Source organism: Piliocolobus tephrosceles, chromosome 3 (genome assembly GCF_002776525.5).
Source record: "Piliocolobus tephrosceles isolate RC106 chromosome 3, ASM277652v3, whole genome shotgun sequence".
NCBI lineage: Eukaryota > Metazoa > Chordata > Mammalia > Primates > Cercopithecidae > Piliocolobus > Piliocolobus tephrosceles.
In genome coordinates, this window is record NC_045436.1 from 34405208 (window position 1) to 34422876 (window position 17669).

Sequence of the window (17669 nt, forward strand, 5' to 3'; positions counted from 1 at the left end):
GCGTAAACCCGAGAGGCGGAGCTTGCAGTGAGCTGGGTCCTGCCACAGCACTCCAGCCCGGGCGACAGAGCGAGACTCCCTCTCAAAAAAAAAAAAAAAAAAAAAAAAGACCTCCAGTATGGAGCCCCACAATTAGGGGTATGGACAAGTGAAAGTCTTGGAGTATAGAGCAAAGAAGTCTGTTGAATGGAACATGGCCACACCATACCTTGGTGTGATCTCAGGTATTGGATAGGTTGGCTGTAGATACTCAGTGAATGTGGGAAAAGGGCCTAGAGAGAGATCTGTTGATGACAGAAACTGAGAAATAGAACGTAGAATATTGGCTTGTGAGAAGGAAGGGTTTGGAGTAATAGGAGAGCAGTCACTGAGTATGTGAGGACCTAGGACAACTTAGAAATCTTCCTTCTCCTACAGCAGTCTCTATTTGAAAAGCCCTCAGGGAGGTAGTTTATTCAGAAAACAGTTTTGCTTAGCTAAGATAAGGATGTGATTATAGAAGAAAAAGTGAGAGAATGTTTTACAGTGGAAAGGAGGTTCCAGGAGCATAAGAGGGACCTGGAAAAGTTCAACAGTAGTTCCATGGGTTAATAGAAAATAGGGAGCATTTTCTATTTTGGGTATGTATGTGTAGAGGTGGTGTACATTTTCAGCATCATAAATGGATAGAGATGAGTGGATATATATATATATCCTATTATATATTCCTATTAGTTCTGTCCCTCTAGAGAACCCTGACTAATGCAGCATTGTATTTTACTGAATTTCGTATTTCTTGTTATGTACATTTAGTTTTTCAATACATTGATTTATTAAATTTATATCTCAATGTGGTTTGTTTATACAAAATTGAATTAGTTAAATATTAACATATTTTACAGATGTGGAAAAAATACCAGGTATGAGTTTAATTACTAGTCAATTAATTCACTCAGACAATTCAACCAGGATTAAGCTTTTTACAAATTAAAAACAGTAAAAATTCATGTTATTTTAAAGACATCCAATAAATGTTTTTGGTTTTTATTTGCTTTAAGAATTTCCTATGCTAATTAAATGATGTTGATTTTGTTTGCTTTAGTAGCACATGGTCTTTTAGCCTAGTGGATCATTTTGCTTGTCTGGTTTGATTCGAATAAGATTACTCACTAAGTATACAAAGTGGGGGAATTTTATGTTAAAGTAAGATGTCAAATGGGCTTTCATTTGTGTCCACAAGAGTTGACTTCTCTCCAGGCCCTTTGCAGCTTAGTTGCATGAAGAGCAGCATATTTAATACCGAATACAATTTCAGGCACTCTTCCAAGTGTTCCGCTTGCATTATTTCATTCAATATTACAGCAGCCTTCAGTTGTCTATTATTAGTACACTTTTGTTTTTCCCCAGAAGAAGAAACCGGGTCATAAAGACTTTAACTTGGGACAATCACGTGTGTAGGAAAGGGTCACCAGGATTCAAACATGCAGTCAGAAGCAGTGTTCTGCAAATGTCACTACCGTACTATTCTGTCCCACCCACTGACACTGTACTTGGATTCAGAGAACTTCACGTCTTAACTGGCAAAACGACAAATGTGCTTTATCTGCAACATGTGCAGATAAGGGCTCTTACTCTATTGGCAAGAGTAAGGCTATCTGGGTGGGAGTTGGGTGGGTCCTGTCTCCAAGGCAACAACACATGCACACAAGCGGCCAATAACGAACCCCTCTCCCAAGACCCAGGAATGTGATGTCACTTCCTTCTTCTAGGTGGTTGCCCCAGCGACACGTTAGGCCGAAGAGAGGTGTTGGGTACCCGAGAGACCCGGCGTTAGGGAAGTCACTTCCTCCCGGAGACGCTGTTTCCTAGCAACCGCCCTCCGTCTCTGTTATTAGCCCCTCCTCCTCGCTCGGTCCAGGACCGGCTCTGCTGGCGCAGCCAGGCCCAGGCTAAGGTGAGGAGGTCCTACCCGAGGTTGGCTTTTGGTTCTCAGGGTCGCGGGGAACTGGCCACGGGCGTCCGGGGCTGGGAACAGAAAGCGGGACCTGGGGGCCATGGGGGATCTGAACAGAGACCGTGCTTGGGCGTGCACGGGCCTGGTATTCGCTGGTGCTCAGCGTACGGCGCGGTGAGGAGCGGCAAGCACCCGGACGTCACCTGGCTTGTTAGGGAACGGAACCCGGGGCGCGCACCGCTATGGGCGGCCTTGCCAGGCCTCTGCTCCGAGCCCGGAAACCGCGATTTTAATGCGACTCATTGCGAAAGCTTCGTCGTTGTGTTTACCTGGCTGTCTTTAACACTTTTGTGAGAGGAAAAAGTGGCTTGCAATCCATATCACTGGCTGTTTGCGGGTTAGCATTAAGATCTTTTTCTTTGAATAGCGCCATATGCAAATATATAGATACTTTTTTTTATGGTGGTGCTCATAATTTTTACGCCGACGATCCTTTTGATGGCCTTTTAAATAACACATGAGTTATTTTGAAGGCAATATTATACTTTAGAAGAGAGGTGAAAAAGAAGGTGTTCTATTTTAATTGGCATCATTTTGTCTTATTGTAATCATTTATTTGCAGTTTTTAAGTAGTTGCAAAACTATTTTGGGATATCTTCCATTTGAATTTTTATTTTAGGATATCTTCCATTTGAATTTTTTAAAATAAGCTTGTGATAATTTGCTATTTCTTTACAAGAACTCCTTTTACATTTTTAAGTGAAGATGTAGCCCAATGTTCATATGAGATACTTTTCTTTGACCTTTGCGGGGAGAATAGAATCAAATGTAGTAAAATAAATTCTCAAATATGCAAAGTCTGATTTGTTTTTTGTATATTTCAGCCACCATCAGAAGTTGAATTATTTTAATAATTAGCTATTTTATAAAGGTAACGAGAAAAAAATTCGCTATGTCTGATGAAGTTTTTAGCACCACTTTGGCATATACAAAGAGTCCAAAAGTTACCAAAAGAACTACTTTCCAGGTAAAGTATTTTTATTTGGAATAATTTCACAGTGTAAGCACTATATTAGATGGGTTGAAATTGGTGATTCTAGGAACAGTCCTATATAAAGCAGGGGTAAATCTTATATTTCTTTTAAGGTTTTGCACATGATCATGTTTGGACTCCATTCAGTATTACAAACTCCCCTATATGGTTTTAAGACTGCCGAAGTAGCCTCAATACTAGTTTCCTACTAAGTTAAAAGTGGAATTGCAACCTTAAATTGCCATTTTTATATAAAACCTTTTTTGTCTGTTGTAACATAATGTTTACGTTTTTTTCTGTTTAGTCACTACAATCTTGAACTCAGCCTCTAAGTTTGCAATATTGATTGCATCCATCTCTGAAATATGCCGAGACAAGAGCTCTTAAAAATACCAACTTCTTTCAAAATACCAGTTTTTAATAAATTATAATCTAAATTGAGCCCCTTCTTGTTTGTTAATCTCCAGCTCTAATTATAACCCGCAATTAATTTATTTGATAATGTGTGTCTCCTCTAGTTTAACTGCAAGCTGCATGAGGAAGGGCTCTTGTCTGTGATGCTCTGCATTGAGTATGAGGCATAAAGTGGGTACCTCACATAAAGTGAGCTTGCAGGAAATATTTGTTAGATGAATGAAACCTAAGTCTGAAAGCAGTTGTTAATCAAGCATTGTTTGTTTAAAGAATTGCTTGTAAATATGATACCTCCATGTTTGGATGGAAATTGATTTCAGTATCTCATTTCAGGATGAGCTAATAAGAGCAATTACAGCTCGCTCAGCCCGACAAAGGAGTTCTGAATACTCAGATGACTTTGACAGTGATGAGATTGGTATGTGACAGTATGGAAAAGTGAACCACTTTTCTTCTTTTTGCTTCCTTAGTTTTGTATTTAGCCAGCCCCCCAACCACCCATCCCCTAAATCACGTATGTTAAAATAATACCTATGCATTCACTAGTTTTAGACTTTCAACTTTTTAATTGGTAGAAAGCCACTGTTAATTTTCAAGAAGTTGTATGAGTTTTGTTTTTTTGTTGTTGTTGTTGCTTTATTTGTTTTGTTTTCTGAATGTGTATATGAAAATATAAATTAATTGATGGCAGATTTGCAGTAAAAGGATGGCTGCCAGTGGTAAACCACATTGGAGAAAACAGGTTCATCTTTAAGATCAATCCTAGGAGATGCTACAGCTAGGTAGTAACTAGGTCCCACAGAACTAAACTTTGGTGCACATTAGAAGTACTTTTATAATGCTTGCTATAAATCAGATTTTGGGGGGGCTGTGATAAGGAGTAAATTTAAAAACTACAGACTCTTCATGTTTCATATATCAGTACTATTATAATTTGGTTTCTCTTAGCTATGCAAAAATATTAATATTTTAGTTTCAGGTGTAAGCATTAAGCATACAGAATTCTAAACTTGGTGTTTTATTCTTTTTTTTTTTTTTTTTTTTTGAGATGGAGTCTCACTCAGTCGCCCAAGCTGGAGTGCAGTGGCACAATCTCGGCTCACTGCAACCTCCACCTCCCAGGTTCAAGCAATTCTCCTCCCTCAGCCTCCTGAGTAGCTGGGACTCCAGGCGCCCGCTACCACACCTAGCTCATTTTTGTATTTTTATATTTTTAGTAGAGATGGGGTTTCACCACATTGGCCAGGCTGGTCTTGAACTCCTGACCTTGTGATCCGCCCGCCTAGACCTCCCAAAGTGCTGGGATTATAGGCATGAGCCACTGCGCCCAGCCTGGTGTTTTATTCTTTAAAATTTGGTGAATAGTTGTTAATGATTTCTGTAAAACCAATAATAACCACAGTTAAATCACTGCTGTATAGTTAACTTAGCATTCCCTATGATTCTTAGTAAATCCAGTATTCTGGTGTGGATGGAATTGTAGTTCCAAAATTTTTATGGAAAAAAAATATAATTAGTAATTACTAATTAAATTCTTCCATGCTTAATTTTATATGAGGAGGTAATTTTCAAATAAAAGTTTTATAGTCCATAACCTAATTTAAATGTTACATGGCTGATTGTTAGGGACCTTTGGATGGCTTTTTCCAGAGCAAACAGTATTTGGTTGTTTGGTACCCTAAAGACACACACAAAATACGTTTTGAATAAATTAATGTAATTGGAATTTTTATTCCATAAATGTTAATGAAACATGACTGAGTTAGCTGTCTTTTTAGAGCTGTAAGTCTATTCATAAAATACATTTGTGCATATTCATTGTTAGAATTTTGTTTGTAGCTTTTAAGGTAAACTTTTTGATTAAGTTAACGTAACCTTGACAATTTTTAAAAATACTGTGGAAAACATTTTTTCTCTTCCATTTTTCAGTTTCCTTAGGTGATTTTTCTGACACTTCAGCAGATGAAAATTCAGTTAATAAAAAAATGAATGACTTTCATATATCAGATGATGAAGAAAAGAATCCTTCAAAACTATCTTTTTTGAAAACCAAGAAATCAAATGGTAACATAACCAAAGATGAGCCAGTGTGTGCCATCAAAAATGATGACGAAATGGCACCTGATGGGTGTGAAGACGTCGTTGTAAAATCCTTCTCTGAATCTCAAAATAAGGACAAGGAATTTGAAAAAGACAAAATAAAAATGAAACCTAAACCCAGAATTCTTTCAATTAAAAGCACATCTTCAGGTAATTTGTTAGGATTATTGTAATTGCATTTCTTGGAAGTTTATTTTAAGATAATCAGTCCCAAATTTTTTTATATAGTAGCTAGTATATATTTAAGAAAAACAGACTTTACAGACCTGTCGTATTTTGTCTTGCATCTAGGCTGTTGCCTGATAAAAGGCCAAAGCACCTTTAGTCATCCATAGCATCCATAGCTGTGGATCTCCAGACACCTAGACCTGTGAGCTTCAGTTTTGTTTGTAGGCATGGAACTGGAATGGAATGCTGTCTAATCCCTCTCACACTCCAAAGATTAGAGTTACAACAATAGTGGGACTAATCCTTAAAACAATCTTTGCCATACCAACATTGTGCCAGAAAATTTTCTTGACATTTGTGTATTTGAAGGATGAGTTATGTTATTGCTGCTGTTGTTTTTTGAAGCTTCTAGGCGCTCATTAAGAGAATCTCCATTTGGTCCCTGTATTGCCTATGAAAATCTACTAAGATTCAGTTTTCCAAAGGAAAGTTCCCAGTGTGATGTGGGGTTACAGTAGTTCTCCCCACAATTATACTGAGCTTTAAGCATAAAGGAACAAAGATAGAATGAAACAAGCCCTCTCACATACTCTGGTACGTTAAAATGAATAAGGAGATACTGTATTTTAACCACAAGGTGGCATCCTAAATGCTCTACTTACATATGCAATGTTACATTCAGTATGTGTAATATAAAAATTACCTAAATAGGCAATTGTATACATTGATTACCAAAAAAAGCACTTTTCTTAAAGTATAGGCATTTTTTTTCTTTTTGGGAACTGGACAGTACTTCTGGAAGTGATATTTTTGTAGAAAATATATTAATTAAAGTTGTCATTCTCAGGTTCTTGTAAAAATTGAGGCTAGTGTTCCTAAAATAATATCTGGCATATAGAATATATTAAGTATTTAAATGAATAAATTAATATATGAATGATTTATCTTTGAAAGAGGGAATGTGGTTCATGAGTTTATGCTCTAAATTCTTTGACTTTTTTTTTTTTAATACAGGTGTGGAACTCAATATTTTTAATGTGGTGAGATATTGCTGAGGAGCAAGTATGCTTTATGAAACTATTAGAGCTTGAAGGCTTTCTCTGTCCTTGCTTGTCTTTTGTAAAAAGTATAATAACCAGTCTTCATAATCACTACGGAAGTGACAGTTGCTCTATAAAATGAAAGTATTTTTTGCAGGATATGTTTTTAACACTAACATGACTGAAATCATGAACTTTGGAGTCAGGATGCTTCTCCTTTAATCTGAGACCTAAAGCCTGCCAGAGTTTGTGACTTTGGGCATGAGACCTCTTTGTTCTCATTTTATTCATCTTTAAAAATGGGACAATAGTTGCCTACCTCTAGGAGTTTGAGGCAATTAAATGAGTTCACATATTTGAAGTGCTTAGAACAGTATTGGCATAAATTTAGCACTCTATAAATGTTCTGATTATTCACTTTATTATTTAGCATTTGTTTATAAACATACTCAGCAGGTATAAAGTATCAGTCACGTGGGATGCGTAAGTCCTAGAGATCTGCTGTACAACATTGTGCCTATAGTTAACAGTACTGTCTTTTGCACTTAATATATTAAGAAAGTAGACCTCATGTTGTGTTCTTACCACAATAATACAAAAAATTGGCTCATTACCTTCTTTTGGGCATTTTATAATACTCTGCTTAAACTGAGGTTCAAAAGACATGGAAGCATTTGTCAGGAGAAGCAAGAAGTGGATATTCTAGGCAGGGGCATCAGCTTAGGTAAAGGTATGGTAGTAGGAGGGATTGTGGCATGTGTTCATGACAACTGTTAGCCCGGCATTTCAGAAACACAGATGACAAAATGGCTGTAGATTAGGCAGTGAAGGACAAAACCATAAAATCCCTTTCATGTTGTTCAAAGGCAGTTAAGCTTTTATTGTGTAGGATTGGATCATGGGGAGCCATTGAAGAATTTTGTAGAGAGGAGTGATGTGATCTGATTTGCATTTTGTAAATATCATGGAAGCAGTAATCTAGGAAAGAGTGGATAAGGACCCTACAGTAGGGATGTAGAAAGTGGAATAAATGAGATATTTGGCAAGTAGAATTGATAGGGTATATTGATACTTTGGATTTAGGGGATAATAGAAGGAGAAATCTAGGACCCTTGGATTTGGGGTTGAACATTTGGCTGGAGTTTAGGATGTAGCTAAAATTGTCAAGGAAATATTTATAATAATACCAACTTGGTATGGTTGTGGAATCTTCTGGCAGCATTCATAAGCCCGTTTGTAGGTAAATGGGAGGAAGATGTTAATTAGACCAGTTTTGAAGTTTAGAGAAATGCATTTGTAGAACAATAGAAACATAAATATGTATAGCAGGTAAAATTCAGGCAAAAAATATATACATGGAAAGTCTTCCCATTATATTTCAAATGCTAGAGGCATATCAGCATTAGATTCTTGTTTTAAACTTAGAAGTAATGGAAATAGTGAAATTTTAATAACTGCTAAAGAAGTTTTATGGACTCAGAACAATTAACTCATAAAAGATTCCTTCCTCTAGTGAGAGTTAGTGCTCCTATCCCTTCCTTGGGTGCCAACATCATTATCTTGATCCTTATAATAGCACTTACCTTTGTCTTGTAATTTTGTTTAGAAAAATCAACCTGTAAAGTCCCTGGACAGGTCCATTGCTGCTTTGTTGATTATGAGGTTTAGTAATGTGCACAGGGCTTGGTACTTAAAGGTTTGATGGATGAACCTCTTCATTTTATAGTGGTAGAAACTGGGGCAAGATTTTGTTTTGTTTTTTATTTTTAACATTTTTTTTTTGAATACTATAGGAGTTCATAATGTTGAAGAGTTAACTTCTTGTGAAACTAAAGTATAGTGGTTACTTTCAGGATGACAACTATTTTTTTTACTTTGTTTTTTTTTTGTTTGTTTTTGTTTTTTGTTTTTGAGATGGAGTTTTGCTGTTGTTGCCTAGACTGGAGTGCAATGGTGTGATCTAGATCTCGGCTCACTGCAACCTCAGACTCCTGGGTTCAAGCAATTCTCCTGCCTCAGCCTCCTGAGTATCTGGGATTACAGGCATGAGTTACCATGCCCAGCTAATTTTTTGTATTTTTAGTAGAGACAGGGTTTCACCATATTAGCCAGGCTGGTCTCAAACTCCCGACCTCGTGATCCACCCACCTCGGCCTCCCAAAGTGCTGGGATTACAGGCGTGGGCCACTGCATTCAGCCCGATTATTCACTATTATTTATTTGTGCCTTATTAGAGCTCTGTATAGAGAAGAGTTGTGGGCTTCATCTGGACTCTTCAGGACAGAGAGCGAAGGGGCATGGGCATAGGAGGGAAGTATGGTAGCACCCAGAGAGATAGATAAAGCCATGGTCATTTTTTTGTACACACACTTTAAGCATTTTATTTTTCAGCAGAAAACAACAGCGTTGACACAGATGATCACTTTAAACCATCACCTCGGCCAAGGAGTATATTAAAAAAGAATAGTCACAGAGAAGAGAAAAATGGACTAGAAGATAAAGAAACTGCCCTCAGTGAAGAATTGGAGTTACATTCTGCACCTTCTTCCCCTCCAATACCGAATGGCACACAAGTAGAAGCTGAGAAAAAAGCATTCTGTGAAAACCTTGATCCTGAGGTTAGCACTACCACTAAACTGTTGCATTGTGTTCTTGAATGTATGCTTTTTTATCTGATTATGAAAAAGAGAAGGAGGGAATGAATTTGTGTGTATGTGTGTGTGTTTTACATATTTTCTTCTGCAACTGATAAGGAAATAATTTTTAAAAATATACTGTATTCCACCGAATCAAAACTGCACCAATTGTAAAATGTAGCATTATTTTACACACCCCTAAGGAAGAAGGAAATGCATACAATTAAACTATAACACACCACTGATTGTAGAGTTTATCCAGTTTTAGAGAAAGTAAAATGTCAAAAAATGTTGCTTTTCTGAATCTATATAATAGTGTTTATCTTTAATAATTTTTTAAATTTATGTATCTTTGAATTATGGAATTTATGGCTAAGAACAATATAGTCAGTGTCATTTTATTTATTTGATTTTATTCACTCAACAAATGTGTGTTGAATGTTCATGGCACTGTTCCGCGTTCTTTTGGTCATGTTCCAATAGCATTAAATGTGCTTTCAGGTTTCTATCAGGAAGTTTGCTATGCATTGTTATTGAGGGAGAACACTTCGTTTTTCTCTTTGTATTTCATTATGAGAAGCAAATTTTCCCTTCTGAGCATTTCAGAAGGGAAAAGTACAGGAAGAACATTTCTTCCCCATAATTTGCTTGGGCAGATTAGGGAACTGCATGCCACCTGGCCAAGCTTCTTTCTTTTTCTCATCGCTCGTCTGCAGTGTTGGTGTGTAAGGATCTGCTCCCTGGGAGGTGAGGCAGAAGGCGCGTAGAGGAGCTCCTTTGTGCTATGACTAAATGGGGGACCCCCCAATTCAGACTGAAAGTATTAGGAAGCACAATAGGCTATCGATTCAAATCTTGTTCTGCAGTTGAACTTTACCAGTAAAACTGACAATTTGATATATGCCTAACTGACACCACCATGCTGTTTCTTAATTTGTTCTGAAAACCAGAAGAAGAAACCCAAGCAATTACTTTATATTTAAGAAAATTATCTGGTCAGTTGAATATTGTGCTAGTTTCTTGTAGCTGCTGTAACAAATTGCCACAGACTTAAAACAACAGAAATGTATTCTCTCAGTTCTGGAGGCCAGAAGTCCGAAATCAAGGTGTTTGCAGGGCCATATTCCTCTGAAGGCATCATGGAAGAATCCTTCCTTGCCTCTTCCAGCTTCTTTCTGGTGGTTGGCAGCAGTCCATTAGCATTCCTTGGCTTGTAGCTGCATCATTCCCATCCCTGCCTTCATCCCACGTGGCCTTCTTCCCTGTGTTTTCTCTGCGTGTCTGTGACTCTTCTTTCTCTTAAAAAAAGTATACCAGGCATTGGATTTAGGGCCCACCCTAATTGAGTGTGTCCTCATCTTAACTATTTAAAACCTGTAAACACCTTATTTCCTAAGAAAGTCGTATTTTGAGGTTCTAGATGAACATGAATTTTGTTGCATTAATGTTCATATGTTAAACCTAGCATTCCTGGGATAAACTCTGGTTAGTCATGGTGGAATATTTTATTGTGGAATTTGATTTGTTAAAATTGTGTTAAGATGTTTGCATGTATATTTATGAAGGCTATTGGTCGGTAATTTTTTTCTTATAATGTTACCATCAGGCTTGGGTATCAAATGAGTTGGGGAGTGTCTTTTCTTCCTTTATTTTATAAAGGTTTGGTATTTTTTTTTTTTTCTTAATTGTACTGATGAGAGGATTCACCAGTACAATTATCTGGGCCTGGAATTTTCTGTGTGGAGACATCTTTGTCATTACATTTGATTTTTTAAATAGATATTTCAGTACTCAGTTTTCTGTTTTACTAGTTTGTAATTGTGTCTATCAAGAAGTTTGTCCATTTCATCTGATATGTTGAGTTTATAAACATAGTTGTTCATGATAGTCCCTCATTCTTTTGTTGACTATAGGATTATCATGACATTTCATTTTTTATTTCTAACATATATAATTTGTGTTTTCTGTCTTTCCTGCTAAATCTTGATAGGCATTGCTTAGTTTCATTAAACTTTTTTAAGAACCACTTTGGCCTTGTTATATGTTGGTGCAAAAGTAATTGCAGTTTTGGCCATTACTTTCAATGACAAAAACCGCAATCATTTTGCACCAACCTAATAATTTTCTCTATTGTTTGTTTCCAGTTTCATTAATTTTTAGTATTATTTCTTTTGGTTTAATTTGCTTATCTTTAGATTTGAAAATTTTCTCACTCATTTTTAAGATTTTCATGTTTTCTGCTAAACCTGTTGAAAGATGTAAACTTTCTTCTTTGTACTGCTTTAGTGGCCCCGATTTTTTGATGCCTTTTATTTTTATTATCATTTCTTTAAATATATATTCTAACTTCCCTTGTGATATCCTGTTTTAGAAATTCATTTTTTTACTTGAAAAATAATAATTGTACATGGGGTACATAGTGATTTTTCGATACATATAATATATAGTGATCATTGTGATCTCTTTTTTGACCAGTTGGTTGTTTTGTGGTGATTTATTTTATTTTCAAATACTTGGTTCTTCTCTACATATACTTTTGCTGTTAATTATAAGTTAATTTTGTTATGGTCCAGATAATGTATCTTACATGATTTCAAATTTTTAATAATTATTATTATTATTTCTAAATGGCCCAACCTTAGTGTATCTTGTGAAAGTCTCATTTGCATTTGCAAAGTAGATGTGTTCCCCAGGTGCTGAATATAATGTTGTATAATTGAAGTTTGGTCAATATGGTTGGTAGTATCATTCAGATCTTCTTTAGCCTTACTGATTTTTCATCTAATTTGTTTACCAGTTACCAACTTAGGGGTATTAAAATATCCAGTTATGTTTGTGGGTTTGTTTATACTTCTCTTTAGTTCTGTTAGTATTTTATAACTTTGTTATCAGGCGCATACATATTTATTATTATTATGTTTTGAGCATTATGAAATGTCTCTACCTCTGTTAATATTCCTTTCCTTAGCTTGTAGATTGTTTTGTCTAATACTTCAACTTTCTTATGACAAGTGTTTCCATGGTATATTTTTTCTATCTTTTTTCTTTCAAACTAATTCTTTCATTTAAGTGAATCTCTTACAATAAGGGTTTCGTGTCACTTTTTTTTTTATTATTATATTTTAAGTTCTAGGGTACATGTGCACAAGGTGCAGGTTTGTTACTAAACTATCGCAAGAACAGAAAACCAAATACCACATATTCTTACTCATAGGTGGGAACTGAACAATGAGAACACTTGGACACAGGAAGGGGAACATCACACACCTGGTGTCACTTTTTTATTAAGTCTGGCAATCTGTACCTTTTAATGTAGTGTTTAGTCCATTTATGAATGTTTTGTCAATTTACTTTTCATGTAAATACTGATATGGTTGGATTTAGGAGCAATTTGTTTCTCTTTATTTTCTATTTATCTTTTTTAAAAATTATTATTTTTATTGTTGTTTCTCTGTTACTCTTTTCTTACCTTTTTTTGAGGAGATAATCATGAGTTTTTTAGTTTTTTAGTTTTATTATTATTGACCTTTTATCTATATCTGTTTGCATTATATTTTTCAGAGTTGATCAGTGGATTAAAGAATACATCTAAACATTATCACAGTCTATTTAGAATTGATACGGTATTGTTTCACATTTGATATAAAAATATAGTTCCATATACTCCTGCATCCATTGTGCTATTGTCATATATATCTACATATCATATAATCCCCACAATAAAGTTATAACTTTTCTTTAAAGAGCCTTTTAAGTTTTTTCTATTAGACTTTTAAATAAAGAAGGCTAGAATATATATTATGTATCTATGGTATTATATATTGTATATATTATAGATAACATTCTATTGCTAAATATATTATAGATAATACATATTTGTAGATAATATCTATATATAGGTAATATATTCTCATATATTATGTAGATATATATCTACATAATATATTTATAGATAACATATATCTATAAATATAGATAATGTATATCTATAAATATATACAATTTCTAGGGATCTTCATTTCTTCCTGTAGATTCAGATTACCGTTTTGTGCCCTGTTAGTCTTACAAACTTATTTTACATTTCTTGTAATACAGGTTTACTAGTGATGGATTTTTCTCAGTCTTTGCTTTTCTAAAAGTATTTGTCTCATCTTCGTTTTCGAAGGGTGGGTGATGTGATTATATCCTTCTTGTCTAATAGTTGCCTCCTTCTACCTCCAGCTCTTTATAGGTTTCCATTTTTATTGGCCTCTCTTGTGAGCATTTATTTCATTGTCCTCTCTATATAATGTGTTGATTTCATCTGAATTCTTTCAGAAATTTTACTCAAGATCGTGGTTTTCATCTTTTAATTACAGCAATTTGATTATATGGTGCCTAGGTCTAGCTTTCTTTATGTTTATTCTGCCTGACGTTTGTTGAGCTTTCCAAACCTATAAGTTGATACTGTCTGTGAAATGGGAAGATTATTTTTTCCCACCCTATTTTTCTCCCTCTCCTTTTGGTACTGTAGTTACACATGCATTGAAATTTTTACTACATCTCACTGATCTCTGAGATTCTGTTTATATTTCTTAATTTTTTTTCCTCTTTGTTTTTCAGATTTAATAACTTGTATTACTCAGTCTTCAGGTTTACTGATTGCGGTCCAGAGAATGTATCTTTTATGATTTCAAATTGTATTAAATTGTTTTGTTTTGTTTTAATGGCCCAGCATGAGTGTATGTTGTGAAAGTTCCATTTGTAGTTGCAAAGTATAAGTGTTCTCCAGATGAATGTTTTGTTTCACTTACTGTGGTGGTCAACTTTAGATTTTCCATTGGTATTTTTTCTATTTTTTATATCTCTGAAAAAATCCCCCATCTTTTCAGCCATCATGCACATATTTTCCCCGAAGTGCTTGAACATATTTATAATAGCTATTTTAAAGTCCTGTCCGCTAACTGTAAAATGTGAGTCATCTCTGGGTTGCTTCCTATTGACCATTCTCTTTTTTTTTGTTTGTTTGTTGTTTTAAATAAGTGCCACCCTTTTCTGTTTCTTTATCTAGTGACTTTTGATTGAATACTGGGTGTTGTGAATGATATTTTGTAGAGATTCTTGATTCTTTTATGTCCCTCCAAACACATTTTCTAACAAGCAGATATCATGACTGGACACAAATTCCCAATCCTGTTTCTCCTGCAATGGATATCAGCTGAAATTTCTGCTTAATTCTTTTCAGTTTCTAGCTTCTATGCTTTTACAGGATCCTCTGAGGTCTCCCTTATGCCACAAATAGAGGTGGTAAAGGTTTTTGGTGAATTTCATATGCAGATTTTGTGGTCACTGTCCTCTACTATTTTCCACATTCTTATTGGCTGATCTCGTGGTCCTAGACTCTATCCTCTGTCCCCTCAAGTCATTCCACCAAGGCTGTAGCCTTCTATTACTTGAGCTGCATAGATTAGAGAATGCCTTCTGGCAAAAAGCTACTAATTTGCAGATCTCCTCAGGTGAAACTTTGTCTTTCAGGGTAGACTCCAGTGTCTCGGCACTTCTTTCTCAAATGTTTTCTCTTCATTGCTTTTGACATATAATTTCCTTTGTACCCATAAAATATTGCTGGGAAAGAAAATTAAAGGATTTGTACAACAAAGTGGAACTTCTTACATTATAGTATCATCACCGTTAGGCTAGATGATTCTATGAAGAAATGTTTACCTTAGATACACAAATAGAATCATTGCATTTCAAATATAATTTTCAGAATTTTGAGGAAAACTCAAGTGCATGCAGTCTATGTGCTTTTCCTATCTAAAATATTTGGAAGTAGCTGCTTACTTGATTTTATTAAATGTTTTCATTTGGATAACTAGTAATATTTGCTTGGAACTAAAGTATTTACCTGTCTTTATGCTTTCCTTCAAAGGATAATTATAGGAAGAGCTATCAAAATCAAATCTTGGCCTTAAATATTTATAAGAAATGTGATTTTAAAGTAATAGGAGTTTTGAAAATTGGTAAAAACAAATAGAGAGGTGGTGGTAGTTAGATAAAGAACTTGAATAACTCTTTCAGTGACCCCTTTTATTGACCAAGACATCAAGGCTTGAAAGTAAAGCATACTCACCTCCACTGGCTTGTCACACTTTGTGTTTCAGCACAAATGACTAATCAGATGTCAGAGTTACGCACTATTTTAATTTGTAGTTTTAATAATGCTATTGTTCCCAAAAATGTTAATTACTAAACTTACATGGGAAATGTATTTTTTGCAGAAACAGGATTCATGCTTAACAAGTCTATCATCATCACCACTTAAACAAATTCTTGGAGATTGTTTTTCACCAGAATCTGAGGGAAACACATCAGTAAAAGGTGGTTATATATTAATAATTATATCTTATTTGTGAACTCTGTACTACTTAGACTCCTGTTTGTAAGAGAAATAATACTTCCTATAATTACAAGAGAAATGCATGTTTTTATGAGTTTGAGTTTTAATCTTGATCATGTAGTTAACTAACTGTGATTTTGGATGCAGAATTTAATCTCTCAGTGCCTCAATTTCCCTAGGTTATATTATCTGTCTCATAAGGGTCATTGTGAAAATTAAGTGATATAGTGCATTTTAGCCATTAGCCTAGTTCACAGCCCAAGTGGAGTGAGCACCTGAGATAAGCTATCGTTATGTATGTGTTGCTTTGATATTCCGCAGGACAACATAATAGCTAGGTGGAATTTTAAAGTGAGACTAAGCTAGATTTGAATACAGGCACAATTACATAAACAAAGTAGCTAACCTTTCTGACCTTGTACGTTGATCTTTAAAATGGGTAAAATAAGGGTAATCTGCCTTATAGGGTGGTGTAAGAATTAAACATGTAAAGCATTTACAGCAATACCATAGTAAGCACTTACTGTGATATGTGAGTTGTGAACATAATTTCTTTTCTTAGTGATATGTAGCTTAATGAAAGCTAAAACACCTAGCTATTTCTAGGTCTGAGATGTGTAACGAACATTTATTAAGTGCTTACTATGTAGCATCATTTTTGTTATTTTACATATGAGAAAAGCTGAAGTGCAGTGACTTGGGGAAACACACCCAAGGTCAGTGATGGAGCCATAGTTAAATCTTGAGCTCCAAAGTTCTTGTTCTTTTCACTGAATAGATTAGCAGCTCCAAAGAATCCAATAGGGAATTGAGTGATTTTAAGCCCATCTTACCTCAAAAGAAATTCCAAAAAATGGTCATAGTGAAACCAATAGAATTAAGACTTTTGATAGTGAAGATTCAGGTTTAGCTAGGAGGTGGATCTTGGTAGAACTGAAAGTTGGTGATCCCATTCCAAAATGTGGTAGAATCAGAATAGTAGAAGCAATTCTGTAAGCGCAAAACTAAATCTTCTTATGCCAGAGCTTGAGCCTGTTTCTTGGAGCACAGAGAGGATAAGCAATAGTCTTTATTGCCGCTTATGGCATCAGAGGCAGTACTGCATCTTGGTGAGATGAAACTCATTAGAGTCTGTGTAAAATTGCATTAATTCCTGGTTCTTTCTGCATCTATGCAATTCAACAGTTGTACTACTAGTAACTGTAGTAGCCTAGAGAGGTGTGACACCTTCTTATGCAGCCTGTTGTTCCAGCTAAGAAACTCAGGCTTTAGAGCTGAACAAATACTGTCATCTCACTTGCTTGGTTTGTATGTCAACAAACTCTTTTGACGTGTCTTTGTTTTAGGGTAGTTATTCCATTCTGTTTATTAATATGCTATTTTTCTAAGTACTAGATTTGTTAAGTGCTTCATTAGTTAAGCGTAGACAATGTTTTTTTGTGAATCACTTTTGAAAAAAGTTTATGCAAGTTTAATATGATAGTTTTCTTCATATTTTGCAGGAAAAAAAGTTTATAAATAGTCCTCCTTTAAAAGAAAGCAAATGAATCTGGTATTTACCTTATTAATTCAGAAGGGGGTTTTAATGCTATTACTCTGTCTCAAAATAGATCCAAATGAAGAAATCACTGAAAACCATAATTCCTTGAAATCAGATGAAAATAAAGAGAATTCATTTTCAGCAGACCATGTGACTACTGCATTTGAGAAATCCAAGGAAAGTCAAGTGACTGCTGATGACCTTGAAGAAGAAAAGGCAAAAGCAGAACTGATTATGGATGTTGACAGAACAGTAGATCCACTACTATCTAAATCTCAGAGTATCTTAACATCTACCAGTGCAACAGCGTCTTCAAAGGTATTTGTAAAAATTCATACCTTTCATACTACAGCTTAAAACTTGAAACAGAACTTCAAGAAATTTTATCTTCTGTGTTACATACTTCTGAATTTCCAGTGGAAAATT

The 17669-nt window shown here is 35.1% G+C and overlaps 1 protein-coding gene across 4 annotated transcripts in view; it reads left to right on the forward strand.

Annotated features, from left to right (window-relative positions):
• The first annotated feature begins 1733 nt into the window (after positions 1-1733).
• Positions 1734-17669, forward strand: part of MAP9 (microtubule associated protein 9) — a 31215-nt gene continuing 15279 nt past the window's right edge. The window contains exons 1-7 of one of the 4 annotated variants that reach the window (XM_023227979.2): positions 1734-1933; positions 2818-2960; positions 3714-3798; positions 5310-5630; positions 9080-9306; positions 15585-15684; positions 17314-17561. In XM_023227979.2, the coding sequence (XP_023083747.1) occupies positions 2886-2960; positions 3714-3798; positions 5310-5630; positions 9080-9306; positions 15585-15684; positions 17314-17561 (1056 nt within the window). In that variant the 5' untranslated portion in view covers positions 1734-1933; positions 2818-2885. Of the gene's footprint in view, positions 1934-2216; positions 2331-2817; positions 2961-3713; positions 3799-5309; positions 5631-9079; positions 9307-15584; positions 15685-17313; positions 17562-17669 lie in introns of those variants that run through there. The other 3 variants (XM_023228001.2, XM_023227995.2, XM_023227987.2) reach the window with 3 other exon arrangements.